The sequence below is a fragment of the Culex quinquefasciatus genome, chromosome 2, assembly GCF_015732765.1.
Source record: "Culex quinquefasciatus strain JHB chromosome 2, VPISU_Cqui_1.0_pri_paternal, whole genome shotgun sequence".
NCBI classification, from domain to species: Eukaryota; Metazoa; Arthropoda; class Insecta; order Diptera; family Culicidae; genus Culex; species Culex quinquefasciatus.
The window spans coordinates 199,593,512-199,609,977 of record NC_051862.1 but is presented as its reverse complement, the minus strand read 5'-3'; the positions used below and the strand labels follow the sequence as shown (position 1 = coordinate 199,609,977).

General features: G+C 39.3%; 4 protein-coding genes across 5 annotated transcripts in view; 2 read left to right on the top strand and 2 right to left on the bottom strand.

Moving 5' to 3' along the window:
- Positions 1–906: 906 nt before the first annotated feature.
- Positions 907–16,466, bottom strand: part of LOC6053417 (lachesin) — a 304,414-nt gene continuing 288,854 nt past the window's right edge. Inside the window, exon 12 of the mRNA XM_038251455.1 lies at positions 907–1,449. Coding sequence (XP_038107383.1) covers positions 1,301–1,449 — 149 coding nt within the window. The 3' untranslated portion in view covers positions 907–1,300. The remainder of the gene's footprint in view (positions 1,450–16,466) is intronic.
- LOC6053503 (serine protease snake) lies at positions 11,193–12,144 on the top strand. 2 transcript variants are annotated; one of them, XR_005276997.1, is made up of 4 exons: positions 11,193–11,281; positions 11,342–11,368; positions 11,428–11,943; positions 12,002–12,144. XR_005276997.1 is itself a non-coding variant. In XM_038251457.1 (3 exons), the coding sequence occupies exons 1-3, from the start codon at positions 11,233–11,235 to the stop codon at positions 11,880–11,882; spliced, it is 531 nt and encodes a 176-aa protein (XP_038107385.1). In that variant the 5' UTR covers positions 11,193–11,232; the 3' UTR covers positions 11,883–11,984. The 2 variants fall into 2 exon arrangements, 1 of the variants encoding a protein (XP_038107385.1); XM_038251457.1 differs by lacking the exon at positions 12,002–12,144 and having other exon boundaries at positions 11,428–11,984.
- LOC6053502 (serine protease snake) lies at positions 12,918–14,139 on the top strand. The gene is made up of 4 exons (XM_001869540.2): positions 12,918–13,007; positions 13,067–13,093; positions 13,146–13,655; positions 13,710–14,139. Exons 1-4 carry the CDS (start codon positions 12,938–12,940, stop codon positions 14,102–14,104), a joined length of 1,002 nt encoding a protein of 333 aa, XP_001869575.2. The 5' UTR covers positions 12,918–12,937; the 3' UTR covers positions 14,105–14,139.
- LOC6053501 (serine protease snake) lies at positions 14,115–15,854 on the bottom strand. Its single transcript, XM_038251456.1, has 4 exons — positions 15,235–15,854; positions 15,140–15,169; positions 14,578–15,081; positions 14,115–14,519 (listed from the first exon to the last, which is right to left on the bottom strand). Exons 1-4 carry the CDS (start codon positions 15,281–15,283, stop codon positions 14,158–14,160), a joined length of 945 nt encoding a protein of 314 aa, XP_038107384.1. The 5' UTR covers positions 15,284–15,854; the 3' UTR covers positions 14,115–14,157.

Genomic DNA, 16,466 nt, shown 5'->3' with positions numbered 1-16,466 from the left:
TTTTTATCTTTTTTTGAAATTAAGTTTTTGAAAATCGGCCTTCGTCATGCACACAGGATCGGATTAACGAGTCTTCACCAACATTTTGAGCCAATTTGATCAAAGCAATGTTGAGATATCGTGGCACCCGTTTTTGAAACTACTAATTCAAAATAGCTATATCTCGGCAATGGTACATCCAAATGTCTCAATATTTATTTTGTTATAAGATGAAAATGTACATAAGTTTAATTTTTTGCACATACCAACCTCTGATATTTTTGACGATTTACATGTATGTAACCCCTTACTAATGTTTCATTACTTTTTCAACAAAATTATTGAAAAAAATGCATTGAAGTTTAATTTTATTTTGACTATGAAGAGCAATTAAAAAAACATAAGATTGTCTTACATTTTTTTGAAAAATAAAAAAATATAATGGTAATTAACTTCGATATCTGCCATTGCCAAAAAATAAATACCTTACCCCAGCTCTAATTTGAATTGCACATTCGCACACCGATCGGCCGGGGAACCAAATTGAGCCCTCATTAGACGGTGAATGGCTAAACAAGGGACCACCAGCGAGAGAGAGAAACTGTGAAAGCCTCTTGATAAACTCGATACTATCGTGGTTGGTCTGCCAACGCGTTGTCACACATTTACATCATTTACAGGTGCGTGTGCATAATGACGGTAATTCATTAGTGTTCGCGAATGTGGCTTTGATCCTAATTTCCTGATATAACAAAAATGTGTGTTTGTGTGAGAAAATGAGTTTCGAAAATTGCGCAAATATTTGAAATTAAAGCAGAACCGTTTTACAAAAATACATCAAATTGAACTTTTCTTTGCAATCGTTTCTTTTGGCTGATATTTTTTTTCTGATATGACGAAAGCATCAGTTTTGTAACACTATTTAATCTTACTCTACCAGCTACGTTATTTACATACAAAACAGTTCAACCTAACTCAACTCAACATTCTAGCGCTCCGTATAATTTCTACAAACAATCTAACATATTTTTTTCTTATAAATATTTGCTAGCATCTTATGGTCAATAATTCTGCGTCGACTTCCTAAATAGAAATACTTTTTTTTCTTTTTCTTTCCTCCTAGTTAAGAACCGTTACACTCTCTCTCTTTCTTCCATTCTTGTATACAAACAACGTGCTTCTTTTTCAAGCCGTTACGCGTAACGCGTTACTCTTTGCACTCACCGCGCGCGGATAGATTTAAGCTAAACGATGATTAGTGAAAGATTTTGATGGTGGATGGGTGAAGTTGGTGCGCCAGGACTGGTGGGACTCTTTAGTTTCATCTGTTGGCGGAGGTTGTGGCCAACCCCCGTAACACCAGCAGCATCACCACCAGAAGAAGAGTGGTCGTCGTCCGTTGCCACGGGAACCGCGACGGGCCGGAACTGCCGTTGTGGAAGGCGCCCGGTGGGTGTCGTATCGAGGGACCTGTGAAAGGGGAGAGAGGAAAATAATGTGTGAAAGTTGTGGTTTTTGAATAATTATTGTTCATTATTTTAAAATATGTTTTCGTTAAATTTCATTCATTGAGTTGTTTTGGCAACACATTTGTGCAGTAAATAACCTATGTAAAGGTGTAACTTGCAACAGATAACTAATTCAAAGAGGGTAAGTTTTTTTTTCAAAGAAGAAAACTTAAACAAGAGAAGGGTAAAAAGTAAAAAATTGCCTTTGAAACAGCTAATTTTAAAAATATGTATCACAACCGATTATCTTTGGATTGTGTTGATTTCGCATAATTGAAGTATTTTTTTTTTGCAATCATTTATCAGCATTTTTGTAAAAATATGTTTCGATGTTGCAATTATTTTTAAATATTTTGTTAATATAAATTAAAACTTTTATTTCTTGTTGGGCAATAAGGTTTTTACATTTGGTCCGAAACTGAAATCTAGCGTAAAAAAATTGTTGGCGACCATGCGTTAAGATTTAGAGCTTCGGTGTCTTCGGGACAAATTATCAAGGTCAATAGGGACATCTTTTGGTTTGGTGGACATAAAAGTGGTCCAAATTGTTGGGTGGTTCAGCATTTTTATTTTGGCGAAATTACGAGATAGCTTTTCGGTGTCTTCAGAAAAGTTGTAGGAAATATCATTCTGAGCAACTTTGCTGAAAAGCACAAAGCTCTATCTTTAATCAGGAAGTTTTTAGAGCCATTTTTTTATTTAGGTTAGGCCGTTGTAAATATTTTTCATTTTATTTTATTTTATAGTTATAGCCAAAATGCGACGAAAAAGACGCCGAAAAAGACCTGAAATGTGAATAACTTGAAAGTTAGTGGAGTTTGACCTCACTCTTGGAAGCCTATGAAAGAAAACATTCTGGAGTACATTTGCTGAAAATATCTCGGAGGTCTTTTTTTAACTCATTTAATCTCAATTTGAAAATGAGCATTTTAGAATCGTTTTTTGTCCATAACTTTTGATAGAATTGATCAAAATTAGTTTTTCGTGTACATTTTAACCTTTTTTTTATTTTGACAAACTTTGAGATTGTCTAGAAGGGCCCAAAAAAGTACAAAATTATCAAGTGATTGTAAAAGCAGAAACAAGTTTTAGCTGAAATATTTCATGAATCAAAAAAAATAGTAAAATTTATTGTAGAGATTCGACTTAAAATGTACTCAAATATTACCAATGTGGCCATTAGTGCGTCCATCCCGGGAATTCCAGGGACAAAATTCCCGGGATTTATCCAAAACCCGAAATTGAAAAAAAAAACATATTTTGGTCAGGAAGTTCAGATTTGGTTGTGAAAAAGATGAAAGTTGAATACTTAGTAATCAATAAGAATTTTGTAGCATAAAATTTTTTACTCAGTATTGATCCTTGCACTGTAACTTGGATTTGTCCCGCACTTTTCTCTCGCACTTTTGACAACAAAATTTCCAAAAACTAGGCAACCAGTAGTTGTTTATTTACATTTCCAGTTGCAGTTTCCACCAAACTGGACATTCGCATTTCAAAATTGCGATTAACAGGTGAGCAACATCGGCTCGCTCTAATCATTTTTTGAGAAAATTAAAATTTCCCTAGCCAGTTTGACAAGTCGCAATAGTGCGATCGATAGCAATAATTTAGTGCGAAGTCCAAGTAAGTGAGAATTACGCAATATATATCAGCATTTATTTGGCTTATTTGGAAAAATTGTTTAAACTTAAGTTTATAGATCCCCAAAATATTTTAAATTTAATTTTTTATATTGTTAAAAAGACTGCAGTCTCATTTTTATACAAATTCATACAAAAATTCATGACTTTAAATTAAAAAAATAATAATATTATATTTTATTATTTTTGATCAAACACCGGCATCTGTGGCAAATCGAACAAATGTATCGAATTAAGACAGCTGTCTAAAAAAATGCATTATGTTATTATTTTAATGATTGATTTCGGTTGAAACAGGAACAGAACAATAAAATTAGTACACCGATTTTCAAATTTATTGTACTTATATCTCCTGTACTTATTCAGACTACAGTCCCGATTTCCCTCAGTTGGCGGTAGTGACTTAATAGAAGTTTATGCAACAAGTTGCAAAAAGAGGATTTTTTCAGCACGAGTCGTACATTTATCCAACGAGGTTCACCGAGTTGGATAAATACGACGAGTGCTGAAAAAATCAAGTTTTGCAACAAGTTCCATACAACATTTTTTGCATTTCCAAAAAACACCCTTCGAGTGAAATTTTAAGTCAAACTTTCATGTATTTTGTCAATAAATCGTTTTAATCAAAAAAATGTTAAAAAGTATTACTTTTCAAAACAAGTGCTGAAAAGTTCAACTTTTCAGCACCCATTTCAGTGCTGAAAAGTAGAACTTTTCAGCATTTATTTTGAAAAGTGTTGCTATTCGATTCTGTTATTTTTGGTACAGAAAAGTAGGCTATTTCGTCGTTCAAGAATGACAGGAAAAGTAAGTAGTTTCACGACGGAATTGCAAAAAGATAATTTTTAAAATTTTGTTTTTTTTTCAAACATGTAAGTCTAAACTTATCGAAAACTTAACATTTATTGGTATCATTTAATTTGTTGTCGTTTTATGTTTTTTTTACATTTTAACTGTTTTTTTTTTCAAGCTAAGAGAGTTAGTTAATTTGTGTCACAATGGATTAGTAATTGTTATGCGTTTGATATCCAAAGCACATTAAAGATAAAAAAATCTTTCAAGCTATCTGAAAACTGCTATCCTTGTTTAGTTTAACGTGTAGATTATATCCAATTAATTGTATTGTAATTATATTTAGCTAATTCTATGATTTTAAGCTTAAAAACATAACAAATATAATGAAAACTAAGATTTTATTACTGTTTCAAGAATTTCCCGGGATTCCGGGATTTCCCGGGATTTGATAAATATAATTCCCGTTTCCCGGGAAATTTGAAACCCGGGAAAATTGGACGCCCTAGTGGCCATAACAAAAAATGGGGTAACCAGATTTAAATTGTATAGTTCATAAGAAAAGTATTACAAATTTAATTTTTCGTTGAAAAATGATTTCCGAAAAAAAACAATTCAATATTAAATTTTTACTTTGAAATACTACTTTGAAAAAAAAAATAAATCTCGTTATTTTTTCTTAAATAAAATGAAAAAATGATTCATTTTTTCAACACAAAAATATTTTAGTTTTATATTTTAGCGCTGATTTTGAATATAAAAAATGCAACTATCGTTAAAATATTTCGATCTCACAAAAAAAATCAAACAAATTTAATCAGCCCTGACAGTTGTTTTGGTCAAAAATAAGTGAATAAAACCCTTCAAAAAAATTATTTTTTCGAAGGAACGAAAAAATTTGTTGACAGTTTCATTTTTTGACACATAAAAAGACAATTTTTTTTGATGGTATTTAAAAAACTTTTTTTTATGTTTGCTTTTTTTAGAGGCTGTATGTCAACTACCATTCCATTGGACCAACCTTTAATTTATTTGAAGCAAATTTGTATGAGAATTGTTTATATTTTCTGCGATAGTCAAGCTTGGTCTTGACTTCTAAAGGTAAAAAAGTCGCGCTCTTAACAAAAAGAAAGAATATAAAGTGGCTTTTACTTGCGAATTGCGCACGATATCAATTTTTTGTAAATTACCTTTTGATTGAATATTTAAAAAATAAAAAATGTGAATCAAAAAAGTAAAAGAAAAAACACTTTCTTCAAAAAATACTCCTAGAGTTGGCAACACAGCGATTTTGATTTACTTTGCCACACGATGGCAAAGGAATATATTATAAATCGAGATGACCCAATGGAGATTTATACGTAGAAAATTGTGTTTCACCTTCCTGAGAAAGAATATGTTTGATTCAAAATTGCGTTTTTCAGAATATAAAGTTGCGTTTTCACATATAAAGTTCTATGGGAGGCGCATGTTGGCACAAGTAAATTTTAATTATTCGTTAAACAGCCTTATTATATGCCATGTTTCAAAATGTGTTGAAAGACATTAAAAAAATTAATTATGACTTTGTACCACTTAGATTTTTTTTGTCAAGTATGTCAAGCCACCCTAATAAATATATCCTAATCCTTCCAGATCAGCATCTTCAATTATAATCACATTACAGCGCAAATCGTAATGCTCTCCTTTACCAAATGCAGCCTGCAATTATTCGAGCGTAATTACGCACAAACCTCGCCCGGTTCTGTCCATGAAAATCCGATTATTAGCGCACATGGTTGGAACTCCATACATCCTGTTAGCCCAAAAAGTGTGACGATTGTTGAGTTCTGTCGCTGGTATAGTGTAAATTTGTCCAAGCTAGTCACAGCCTACTCAGCATAAACAACTCTCAAATTTGAATATCTTATACCACTCGCAGATTGACAGACAGACCTTGTTTTCTGCGTAATTCAAGTAATGTTTTCAAACATGATCGATTTGTGGAGATTATGTAGCTTTGGTGACGCGATTTCTTTGCCAACACTTCATTTTTTATGCTCTTCTTTCAGATAAAGCTTGCTCACCCTCGTGATTTCACTGATGGGTTGATAAAATCGTGGTTTTAAAAATGAAAGGAGCAGATTTTGAAGTTGTGAATGGGGGATAGGAGGAAGACGACCTCCTATATTTTTGTTGGATGTCACAGAATTCAAGCCATTTTACCAGCACTAGCTAAATACCTATTCCCAAACGAATAGAATGATGAGCCATGGTTATTGAACATGCAATATTTAACTGCACAGATTTTTCCGGCATTTTGGAGCATGAAAAGTAGATACATTGCAAAAACAAACGGCTGACACGAGAGGCGCGCGAGAAGAAATATGAAAATTCAAATCATGGCATGCTGCGATTTCGTTTACTTGAGGCATCTTCTCAGTATACCAGTTTTGATCGGATGGGGGGTCAATGCATATTTCATGTAGCCGGTATCTGTTTGCGATTAAATGACATTCTACAAATCAACCAAAAATTTGTAAAAACATATTAATTTTCAAAAATTGAACGAAAAATGGGATGTTGTCGTTTGAGTAACTTTTAAAAATGTTGAATATAAGAAAACTTACAAGAAAATTAAAATTTGGTTTTAAGTAAGTAAGTACACAGTAAAAAAATGTGTTAATTTGGAAGCTGTAATTTTTGAAGGTTGAGTATTACTTCTTTTATGAGGTAATTTTACTTCAATTTAGACTGAAAAAGTGACATTACACCAGAAAAGTGATAGAATTACACATTTTCAGAGGTAAAATTACCGTAATCTGGGGCGAATCGGGACTACAGTCTGAATAGGGACAGCAGTTTTTAGAGCACTTAAAGCTTTTAAATATGGAAATGGATGTACACATTTTGTTGGTCTGAGTCTGTTCTAACCGAAACCAATCAGAAAAATCACAATATTGTGCTCCAACATGGTTAAAACTGCTGTCCCAATTCGCCCCATGTGTCCCGATTGACCCCAGTTTACGGTACACCTTTTTTCTGACATAAAAGATGTACCCCTTCCCAGATGTAATATTACCATAATATTTTTTACTGTGTAGTAAAAGAAAAACACATAGGTTACATAATAGAGCCAGCGTGACAATGTGTGACATTGGAGGGAGGGGGGTTATTTTTGGCCGATTTTAGGCGGTCACCTTTGGCTCATAATTTATTTTTTATTAGGTCCTTTTAGGTACTGCAACCTGGTTAGAACCGAGGATCGGTTTGAAAACAAATATATAATAAAAACAAAAATAACTCCTTATAATCCGTACTTGGAGATCATGTAACTGACGAGCGTTACTTGGTCCAAGCGGGTTTTGCAGGTCTTGAACCTGCCGATGTACTCGGAGAAAATGCCCAACAACTCAGCCGAACTTTAGAGCACCTACCCGGCTTCCTCCTCCGACCTTTGGCCCTTTAAAAGTTTCCGAGTTTTATTACAAAGGTTCAGTCAAAAATGATGAAGTTAAATTGCACGCCGAAGTGCCGTTGAGTCAACATTATGTGCTGGATGGAAAAACATGCTGTTATCCAAAACTAAAAATACATAATTTGCTACTCTTAATAATTTTATAAAATTCAAAATATTCTTACTACACGCACTATGGACGACCCATCGGTGTGCAAAACTGCCATAAAAACTGGTAGAAAAGTTGCAGCTCTCCACCGCGAGAGGCAGCATCTGTCCTGTCCTCGTTTTTGAACCTGAAGTTCCACATATGTGATTAGCGTCTCGAGTTATCCTTTATCCTTCCGAGCCCCGATGATGACGGTGTGCGGCGCGCGTGGTCACTCGATTGGAAAATGCGCTCGGCGCCCAAAGATTCCACGGCATAATTACCAGTCCAGTGCTCGTGCACCATCATCTAAGTGGCCACGTGGCTTTTCATTAATGCGCGAACCTCATTTTCCACCCCACCAAACTGCCCGAGAGTGCCCTGTAATATTCATTGGGCGAAATTGTTGTTGTTGTTGCTGGTTGTTGTTAACAGCCTTGTTAGCCGGTCTGCGGCGAATGTTGATGCGGGATTTGCAGCTCATAAATTACTTGAAATTACTAATTAATTGCCCTCGGCCTCTGGGCTGCAATGTGCGTGGGTGGACTCCCCCCCAACATCCCATTTAGGAGGAGAAGCAGATCATCTGAAGAGTGCGCGCCGCTGCTGATGATGATGGTTGAGGGACAACGACGCGTGTAACAAATGTCGACACAACCTGGCACACGCGAAGATTACCGCGGCAGGGGGGGGGGGGGGAACGGGGCATTTAATTACGCCCATTTGGTCCAATTAATTCGCCATCCATCACTGATCCTTGCGCGGGTTTAGCGAAGCGATGCGACTTTGATGGCGGGAAAATGAGCCCCTTTCGCGAGAAGGTCTGTTTTCGTAGGTGGGCGATTTGAGACGGACGGTTTAGCGATTTCTGCTCGACCAACTGCAGAAAAACGGTGAAAGCTACACTTTTTTGTAATACATCTTGAAACAATAATATACTAGAATTATATCCCAATTCTAAGAATCTTTTAATACAGCCCCCTCTCGTGACGGAGAGGCGGTACGACCCCTTCCATTTTTGAACATGCGAAAAAGAGCTGTTTTTCAATAATTTGCAGCCTGAAACGGTGATGAGATAGAAATTTGGTGTCAAAGGGACTTTTATGTAAAATCAGACGCCCGATTTGATGGCGTACCCAGAATTCCGAAAAACGTATTTTTCATCGAAAAAAACACTAAAAAAGTTTTAAAAATTCTCCCATTTTCCGTCACTCGACTGTAAAAAATTTTGGAACATGTCATTTTATGGGAAATTTAATGTTCTTTTCGAATCTACATTGACCCAGAAGGGTCATTTTTTCATTTAGAACAAAATTTTTCATTTTAAAATTTCGTGTTTTTTCTAACTTTGCAGGGTTATTTTTTAGAGTGTAACAATGTTCTACAAAGTTGTAGAGCAGACAATTACAAAAATTTTGATATATAGGGGAAATTCTCGTATGTTTGGCAGGTTAAGCTCTCGCTCCTAACTCCATCCAATTTGCTGATTTGCACAATTTAAACAACAAATTTTGCAAAACTTTTGATAGAAACTTGCTTGCTCACTTCTTATTGAACTATTTATCACTCGATTTCAGTTGAAAACGCTTTTAATTAGCTTTAATTGAATGTCAAAGTTCTGACCTGCCAACATAAGAGGCACGCTGGAATTAGATGCTGTTCCCCTAGACATCAGGGGTTTGCTAATAAACATCACGAGTTATTGCGATTTTACGAAAAAAAAGTTTTGAAAAGTTACTTTTTGCAATTCCGTCGTGAAATTACTTACTTTTCCTGTCATTCTTGAATGACGAAATAGCCTACTTTTCTGTACCAAAAATAACAGAATCGAATAGCAACACTTTTCAAAATAAATGCTGAAAAGTTCTACTTTTCAGTACTGAAATGGGTGCTGAAAAGTTGAACTTTTCAGCACTTGTTTCGAAAAGTAACACTTTTCAACATTTTTTTGATTTAAACGATTTATTGACAAATACATGAAAATTTGACTTAAAATTTCACTCAATGGGTGTTTTTCGGAATTGCAAAAAATGTTGTATGGAACTTGTTGCAAAACTTGATTTTTTCAGCTCTCTTCGTATTTATCCAACTCGGTGAACCTCGTTGGATAAATGTACGACTCGTGCTGAAAAAATCATCTTTTTGCAACTTGTTGCATAAACTACTATTTTGCAATTCCGTCGTGAAACTACTTACTTTAACTGTCATTCTTGAACGACGAAATAGCCTACTTTTCTGTACCAAAAATAACAGAATCGAATAGCAACACTTTTCAAAATAAATGCTGAAAAGTTCTACTTTTCAGCACTGAAATGGGTGCTGAAAAGTTGAACTTTTCAGCACTTGTTTCGAAAAGTAACACTTTTCAACATTTTTTTGATTTAAACGATTTATTGACAAATACATGAAAATTTGACTTAAAATTTCACTCAATGGGTGTTTTTCGGAATTGCAAAAAATGTTGTATGGAACTTGTTGCAAAACTTGATTTTTTCAGCACTCTTCGTATTTATCCAACTCGGTGAACCTCGTTGGATAAATGTACGACTCGTGCTGAAAAAATCCTCTTTTTGCAACTTGTTGCATAAACTACTATTTTGCGTTTCTCTTTGTTTCGTCGTCCGTCTCTGTCGCGGGTGACCATGAACGGCCATGATCAACGACGACCAACATTTTCAAAACTTTTTTTTTCGTAAAATCGCGATAACTCGTGATGTTTATAAGCAAACCCCTTATGTCTTTATATCAAAATTTTGTAATTGTCTGCTCTACAACTTTGTAGAACATTATTACACTCTAAAAAATAACCCTGCAGAGTTAGAAAAAACACGAAATTTTAAAATGAATAATTTTGTTCTTAATGAAAAAAATGACCCTTCTGGGTCAATGTAGATTCGAAAGTACATTAAATTTCCCATAAAATGACATATTTCAAATTTTTTTACAGTCGAGTAACGGAAAATAGCAGAGTTTAAAAAAAAATTAATGATTTTTTCGATGAAAAATACATGTTTTCGGAATTCTGAGTACGCCATCAAATCAGGCGTCTAATTTTACATAAAAGTCCCCTTGACACAAAATTTCTATCTCATCACCGTTTCAGGCTGCAAATTATTGAAAAACACCTCTTTTTTCGCATGTTCAAAAATTGAAGGGGTCGTACCGCCCCTCCGTCACAAGATATCAAAAAACGGACCTCGGATTCGTGATCAGGGACAAAAGTTACCGCTAACGACAAAGTTTCACGCAAATCGAAGAGCAACTGCTGTGTGAGTTGGCGGAGAATTACCCACATTGTAAATTGTAAATTGTAAATTGTAAATTGTAAATTGTAAATTGTAAATTGTAAATTGTAAATTGTAAATTGTAAATTGTAAATTGTAAATTGTAAATTGTAAATTGTAAATTGTAAATTGTAAATTGTAAATTGTAAATTGTAAATTGTAAATTGTAAATTGTAAATTGTAAATTGTAAATTGTGATTTGTAATTTGTAATCATGTTTTTTTTTTTCAGAACAAGCATAACAAATTTCAACATTTTTGAAGCTGATGTCAGTAAACGGTATGATTTGGGAAAACCCAAGAGCTGACGTAATTTGCTCGACCTAACCAACAATACATCAATTGGTTCAATTTGGTGAAGTGCAAACGCTCGCTCGACCTTAGCTTGCCATTTAGTCGATCGCGAACTTCCAAGGTACGAACACACAGTGAATCCAATCCTGATGTATTCAACGCTGTTACTTTTTTCGCTGGTTTTGCTGATAGGCCTAGGTTAGTTCATGATGTTTTCATTATTGGGTTGTAAAATTAGCTTCATTTTAATTTTCACAGCATCAGCCAAGAGAATTTCGGAACTCAGTAAGTATCTTTGTTTCCTTTGTTAAGATTATTCCAATTGAAGAACTACTTTGAAACAGATTGCCAGAAGTACGCAGACAAAATCATACGAATCTCGTGGGTTGCTCCCCTGGTAATCGACCCGGAACCGATCCAACTCAAAGCTCCCAACTGTTCGGACAGCATCGATCTGATCGTGAACGGAGAGGAAGCCGGCGAAGGGGAGTTCCCCCATCAGGCTGTACTCGGATACGCCAGCAACGAAACGGGCAACATTGGCGGGTATCAGTTCCTGTGTGGAGGGTCGCTGATTAGTGAGCGATTCGTGCTGACGGCTGTCCACTGTGGACCGCCGCAGGTTGTACGATTGGGGGTGTTTGATTTGAGGGAGATTGGAGATGGGCTAATCTTCGGTGTGGACGCGTTCTACAAACATCCGAATTATTCGATGAATGCGTCGTACGACGATATTTCACTGGTGAAGATCGCACGAGATGTTTCGTTCACCTCCCACGTAAGACCGGCGTGTTTGTAGACCGATACGGCACTGAATCTAACCACGGTGATTGCGACCGGTTTTGGGAACTTGGATTTCGGTAAAGTTACTAGTTTCGATACAAACTGGTTATTCTTTCATCAAAGATTTCGTTGCAGCTTATGAAAGTTCGAACCATCTGATGAAGGTGCGTCTTCAAATCAAGGCGAGGGAATCCTGTGTGAAAAAGTTCAAGTTCCAAAGAAAATTCCGACTTGGCATCCAGAACAAGCAGCTGTGCATTGGAAGCCAGCAGAACGGGACGGACACCTGCCAGGGTGATTCGGGCGGGCCGATCCAGACCATTACGGACCCCAAGTCGTGCATGTACCACGTCGTGGGCGTGACCTCAACCGGTGCAAGTTGTGGAGGAGGAAAGGCGGACAACGTTTACATCCAGGTGGCAAGCTATCTGGACTGGATTGAGCGCATCGTGTGGTTGGGAGAGCGTGCTTGACGATCTTGAAGAAGCAAACTGATACTACACATACTGTTTCACTTCGTCGTCGTCATGCATACTTGTCGTACATGAATTTTGGGCAAAATTGCGTTAAGAACGCCAATTTGTGCAGCTCACAATGCCTCACCTTTTGACCTTCACAGATCCCCAAGATTCGATTTCAATCCTGAGATATTCAATAAAAACCGAAAAAACTCCGTGCATTTTTGTCACTTTTCATATGAAAGAAGTTTCAATCTTGTCGTACAATCTTGACACAGCCTGAAAATTGATGTGAGTGCGACAACTGGCCAAACAGATTTCAGGTCAGAACGCGTTTGACACTGGGACTAGCTCGCATTTTAAGTTTTAACTCGGGACTCCAGCAACCAAATTCAACCAAACTTCGGGGCAATGCGCAGAAAGGTCAATCAAACAAAACTTGTTTGTTATTGTTTACATTGCGTTTTTGTTTATTCAAGGTTCAAGGTTTTTCTCGAAACGTCAAAAAGCGACGCACGACATGATAGCACGACGGCGTCGACTTGACGGATAATCCGAACTCTTTTCAAATTCACTAGCTCAGTCAGCTGCTGACGCTCTCGGTGAAAGCATCATGCTTGCTACCGCTATCACGGTTCGTCTGTTGCTCTGTCTAGTCTTAGCACTGGACGGCATCATCCCGGGTATGATGATTCATTTTGCGTTCGTTATCAGCTTGATTACCCGACCTTTTCATTCCCAGCCTCAACGCAACGAGTAGCCGAGCGAAGTAAGTTGATCAAACTTAATTTTAACCGAATATTAACTTTACTATCGTTTAGAATGCCAGGAATTCCTCGCGAAGAACACCAAAACAACGCTCTCGATACCGCTGTCGCTGCACGCCGAGATAATAACCTTGACCTCGCGCAACTGCTCGGACAGCGTCGATCTGATCATCAACGGTGAGGAAGCGGCTCGGGGAGAGTTCCCGCACCAGGCGCTCCTCGGATATCCCGTGAATGGTACCGTCAAGCGGTACGAGTTCCGCTGTGGAGGATCGCTGATCAGCGAGCGGTTCGTGCTGACGGCGGCTCACTGTGGAACTCCGCGGGTCGTTCGGTTGGGCGAGCACAGTTTGAGCGAGGTTGATGGCGAGGAGGACGTTGAGGTGGAAGCGTTCTTCAAGCATCCGAACTATACGGTGAAGGCGTCGTATCACGACATTGCGGTTGTTAAGTTGGTTGAGCAGGTTGAGTTCGACTACTACGTGCGTCCGGCTTGCCTGTGGACGAGTGTTCCGTTGAACTTGAGCTCGGTGATCGCGACCGGGTTCGGGGTGACGGAGTATGGTAAGGCTTTCCTAGATCTTCATCTGAACTGTAGGTGACGAGGTTATGTTTTAGCTGGCAACACGTCCGACGTGCTAATGAAGGTTCGGCTGCAGCTACGGGACAGATCTTCGTGTGCGGAAAAGTTCGAGTTTGAGCGAAAGTTCAAGCTTGGAGTGCGCGAGGAGCAACTTTGCGTTGGGAGTCAGAAGGACGGTAAGGACACCTGCCAGGGAGATTCCGGTGGACCGATCCAGGTCGTCACGGACGGTCGGACGTGCATGTACCACATCGTGGGCGTTACCTCGCTGGGGATGTCTTGCGGAATCGGCAAGGCGGAGAACATCTACACCCAGGTGGCCAGCTATCTGGACTGGATCGAGGACACCGTGTGGCCTGGGGAGAGAAGGACTGCTCCCCAGAGATTCCCTGACCATGTAATATACTTTCCAGAGGATGATTATGACTAATTTAACAATATACAATCATACAAAGCCTCAGCAAAAATCGTTTTATTTACCGATCAATATTCATCATCATCTTCGTACAGCTCGCGCTGTCCCGGCCAAACCGTATCCTCGATCCAGTCCAGATAGCTGGCCACCTGGGTGTAGATGTTCTCCGCCTTTCCGGCGCCACAGCTCGTGCCCACCGAGGTCACCCCAACGATGTGGTACATGCACGTCTTGGGGTCCGTTACGGTCTGGATCGGTCCTCCGGAATCACCCTGACAGGTGTCCTTACCGTCCTTCTGACTTCCCACGCAAAGCTGCCCGTCCAGAACGCCCTGCTTGAACCGTCTATCGAACTCGAACTTTTCCTGGCAGGATGCCTTCGGCATGAACATCAACCTCACCTTCATCAGAACATTCGAACCGCTACCAGCTAAAACAAAAAAGAACTTTCAATCAAGAACCTCTTCTCAAACCCAAAAGTAACCCACCAAACTTGGTATGCCCAAACCCGGTCGCGATCACCGTTGATATATTCAACTCCGTACTGGTCCACAAACAAGCAGGTCGTACAAAGTTGTAGAAATCAACACCCCTAACCAACTTCACCAGCGCAATATCATTATACGAAGCCTTCACCGTATAACCGGGATGCTTGTAGAACGCGCCCACCTCAATGTCCTCCTCGTCCTCTTCGTCGCTCAAGCTGTGCTCGCCCAACCGAACCACCCTCGGAGTCCCGCAGTGGGCCGCCGTCAGCACGAACCGATCGCTGATCAGCGATCCTCCACACCGAAACTCGAACCCGTCGCCGCCGTCCGAATACCCCAGCAGTGCCTGGTGCGGGAACTCCCCCCGGGCCGCCTCCTCACCGTTCACGATCAGATCGACGCTGTCCGAGCAGTTCACCGTCGTAACGACGAAAATGTCCGGGTTGAGCGTGAGTGCGGCGCCCATCGTGCGCCGGCTGTTCTGCTCCAGATATTGCTGGCATTCTTGGAGGAAAGTAACGTTATACTTGATCAAAATTAAGGTGGAACAACTTGAACTTACTCAACTCCGAAACGCGAAGGGCCACCGAGACTGTAGAAAGAAGTCAAAGCGATTACATTCCAAGAATTGATTTGCATCTTAAGTTTCAGACTAACCTCGGCCGTTCAAAAGCACTGTAGCTGCTAGTAGAAGTAACTTGAGCATCGTTGTTGTGGCGTGATCGCTGAAGGTTCACGACAGACTGAGCGCTGATAAGTGTACGAATGCTGTGTAACCGGTTTGAGGCGTTACTAATGGTACGTTCGTTTGAAGAGCCGGTGCGGCACTGAGTGCCGCACTCGTTGAGTGCCAGTTTTGGTTCAAACGAACGGTCTAGTTTTGCTCTCAGTTTTCATGCTTGTATGCGTGAATGGTGTTTTGTTTTGGTTTTTGAAACGTCAGACAAAAATTAAATCGCAGCGAAATAAAACGCCGGGATGAAGGTAAGACTAAAAAGCAAGCAACTTTTCCGGAATTAAATCGTCCATTACCTTAACGCAGGTTAGGCCGGATGAAGCCATGCATCGTTCGACGAAAATTGGTCACGGGAGCTGCCGATTCTCCACTGGATCCGGCACCGGTGGTGATCGCGCCGTCGTCGAGTTTTTACCGGAGTCAATCGAGGGCAACCACCGAGCAGGACAATATGGATTGCAAGAGAAAGCGATCTTTGTCGGCTGCTCGATGCGGGAACCACGCACAAACCGTTTCATCTCCGGGAGTCCTCGTGGATAAGCGGCGTCTCACCAACGCAAAATTTCTGCCCCGAATCAACTTCAAGTTCCACACCACTATTGCATTCAATCATTCGAGTGAATCGACTCCATATCCGCGCTCAGCTTCCCTCTTTGAAATTTCGATGGAACAACCGCTTCATCCGCGAATCCTCACCCACCATGCGGAAGAACCCCTCGCCAACGTCTTTTGTGGCTCTTCGTGTCCTGTTTGTGTGCCATCTTCCAGACCCTGTGCGACGCGTTCTGGCTACCTGTTCCATCAACGCAGTCGACGTGGTCTCGAACCCATGGACGACACATATGGGTTCCCGGAGGTGTTTAAGACCGAGGAAGAATCGGCGACGGAAGTACCACAACAAAAAAGTAATCGAAAACTGCGTAGTATCGTGTACAGATATCAAGTACGGTCACTAGAACCCGAACACCCGGTCTTGGCGTAAGCGTGTATCAAGCTTATCACGCAAGAGCTCATGACGACCAACGATATCGACAAAACGTTACTTAATCCACCTTAAGGTGGTTGGTGCCTTCCTCGCATTTATGTTGTATTTTAGGTTGTATTTACAAATTAATTTAAGAGTTTTTTTTTTCATTTATTTTTTATAATTATT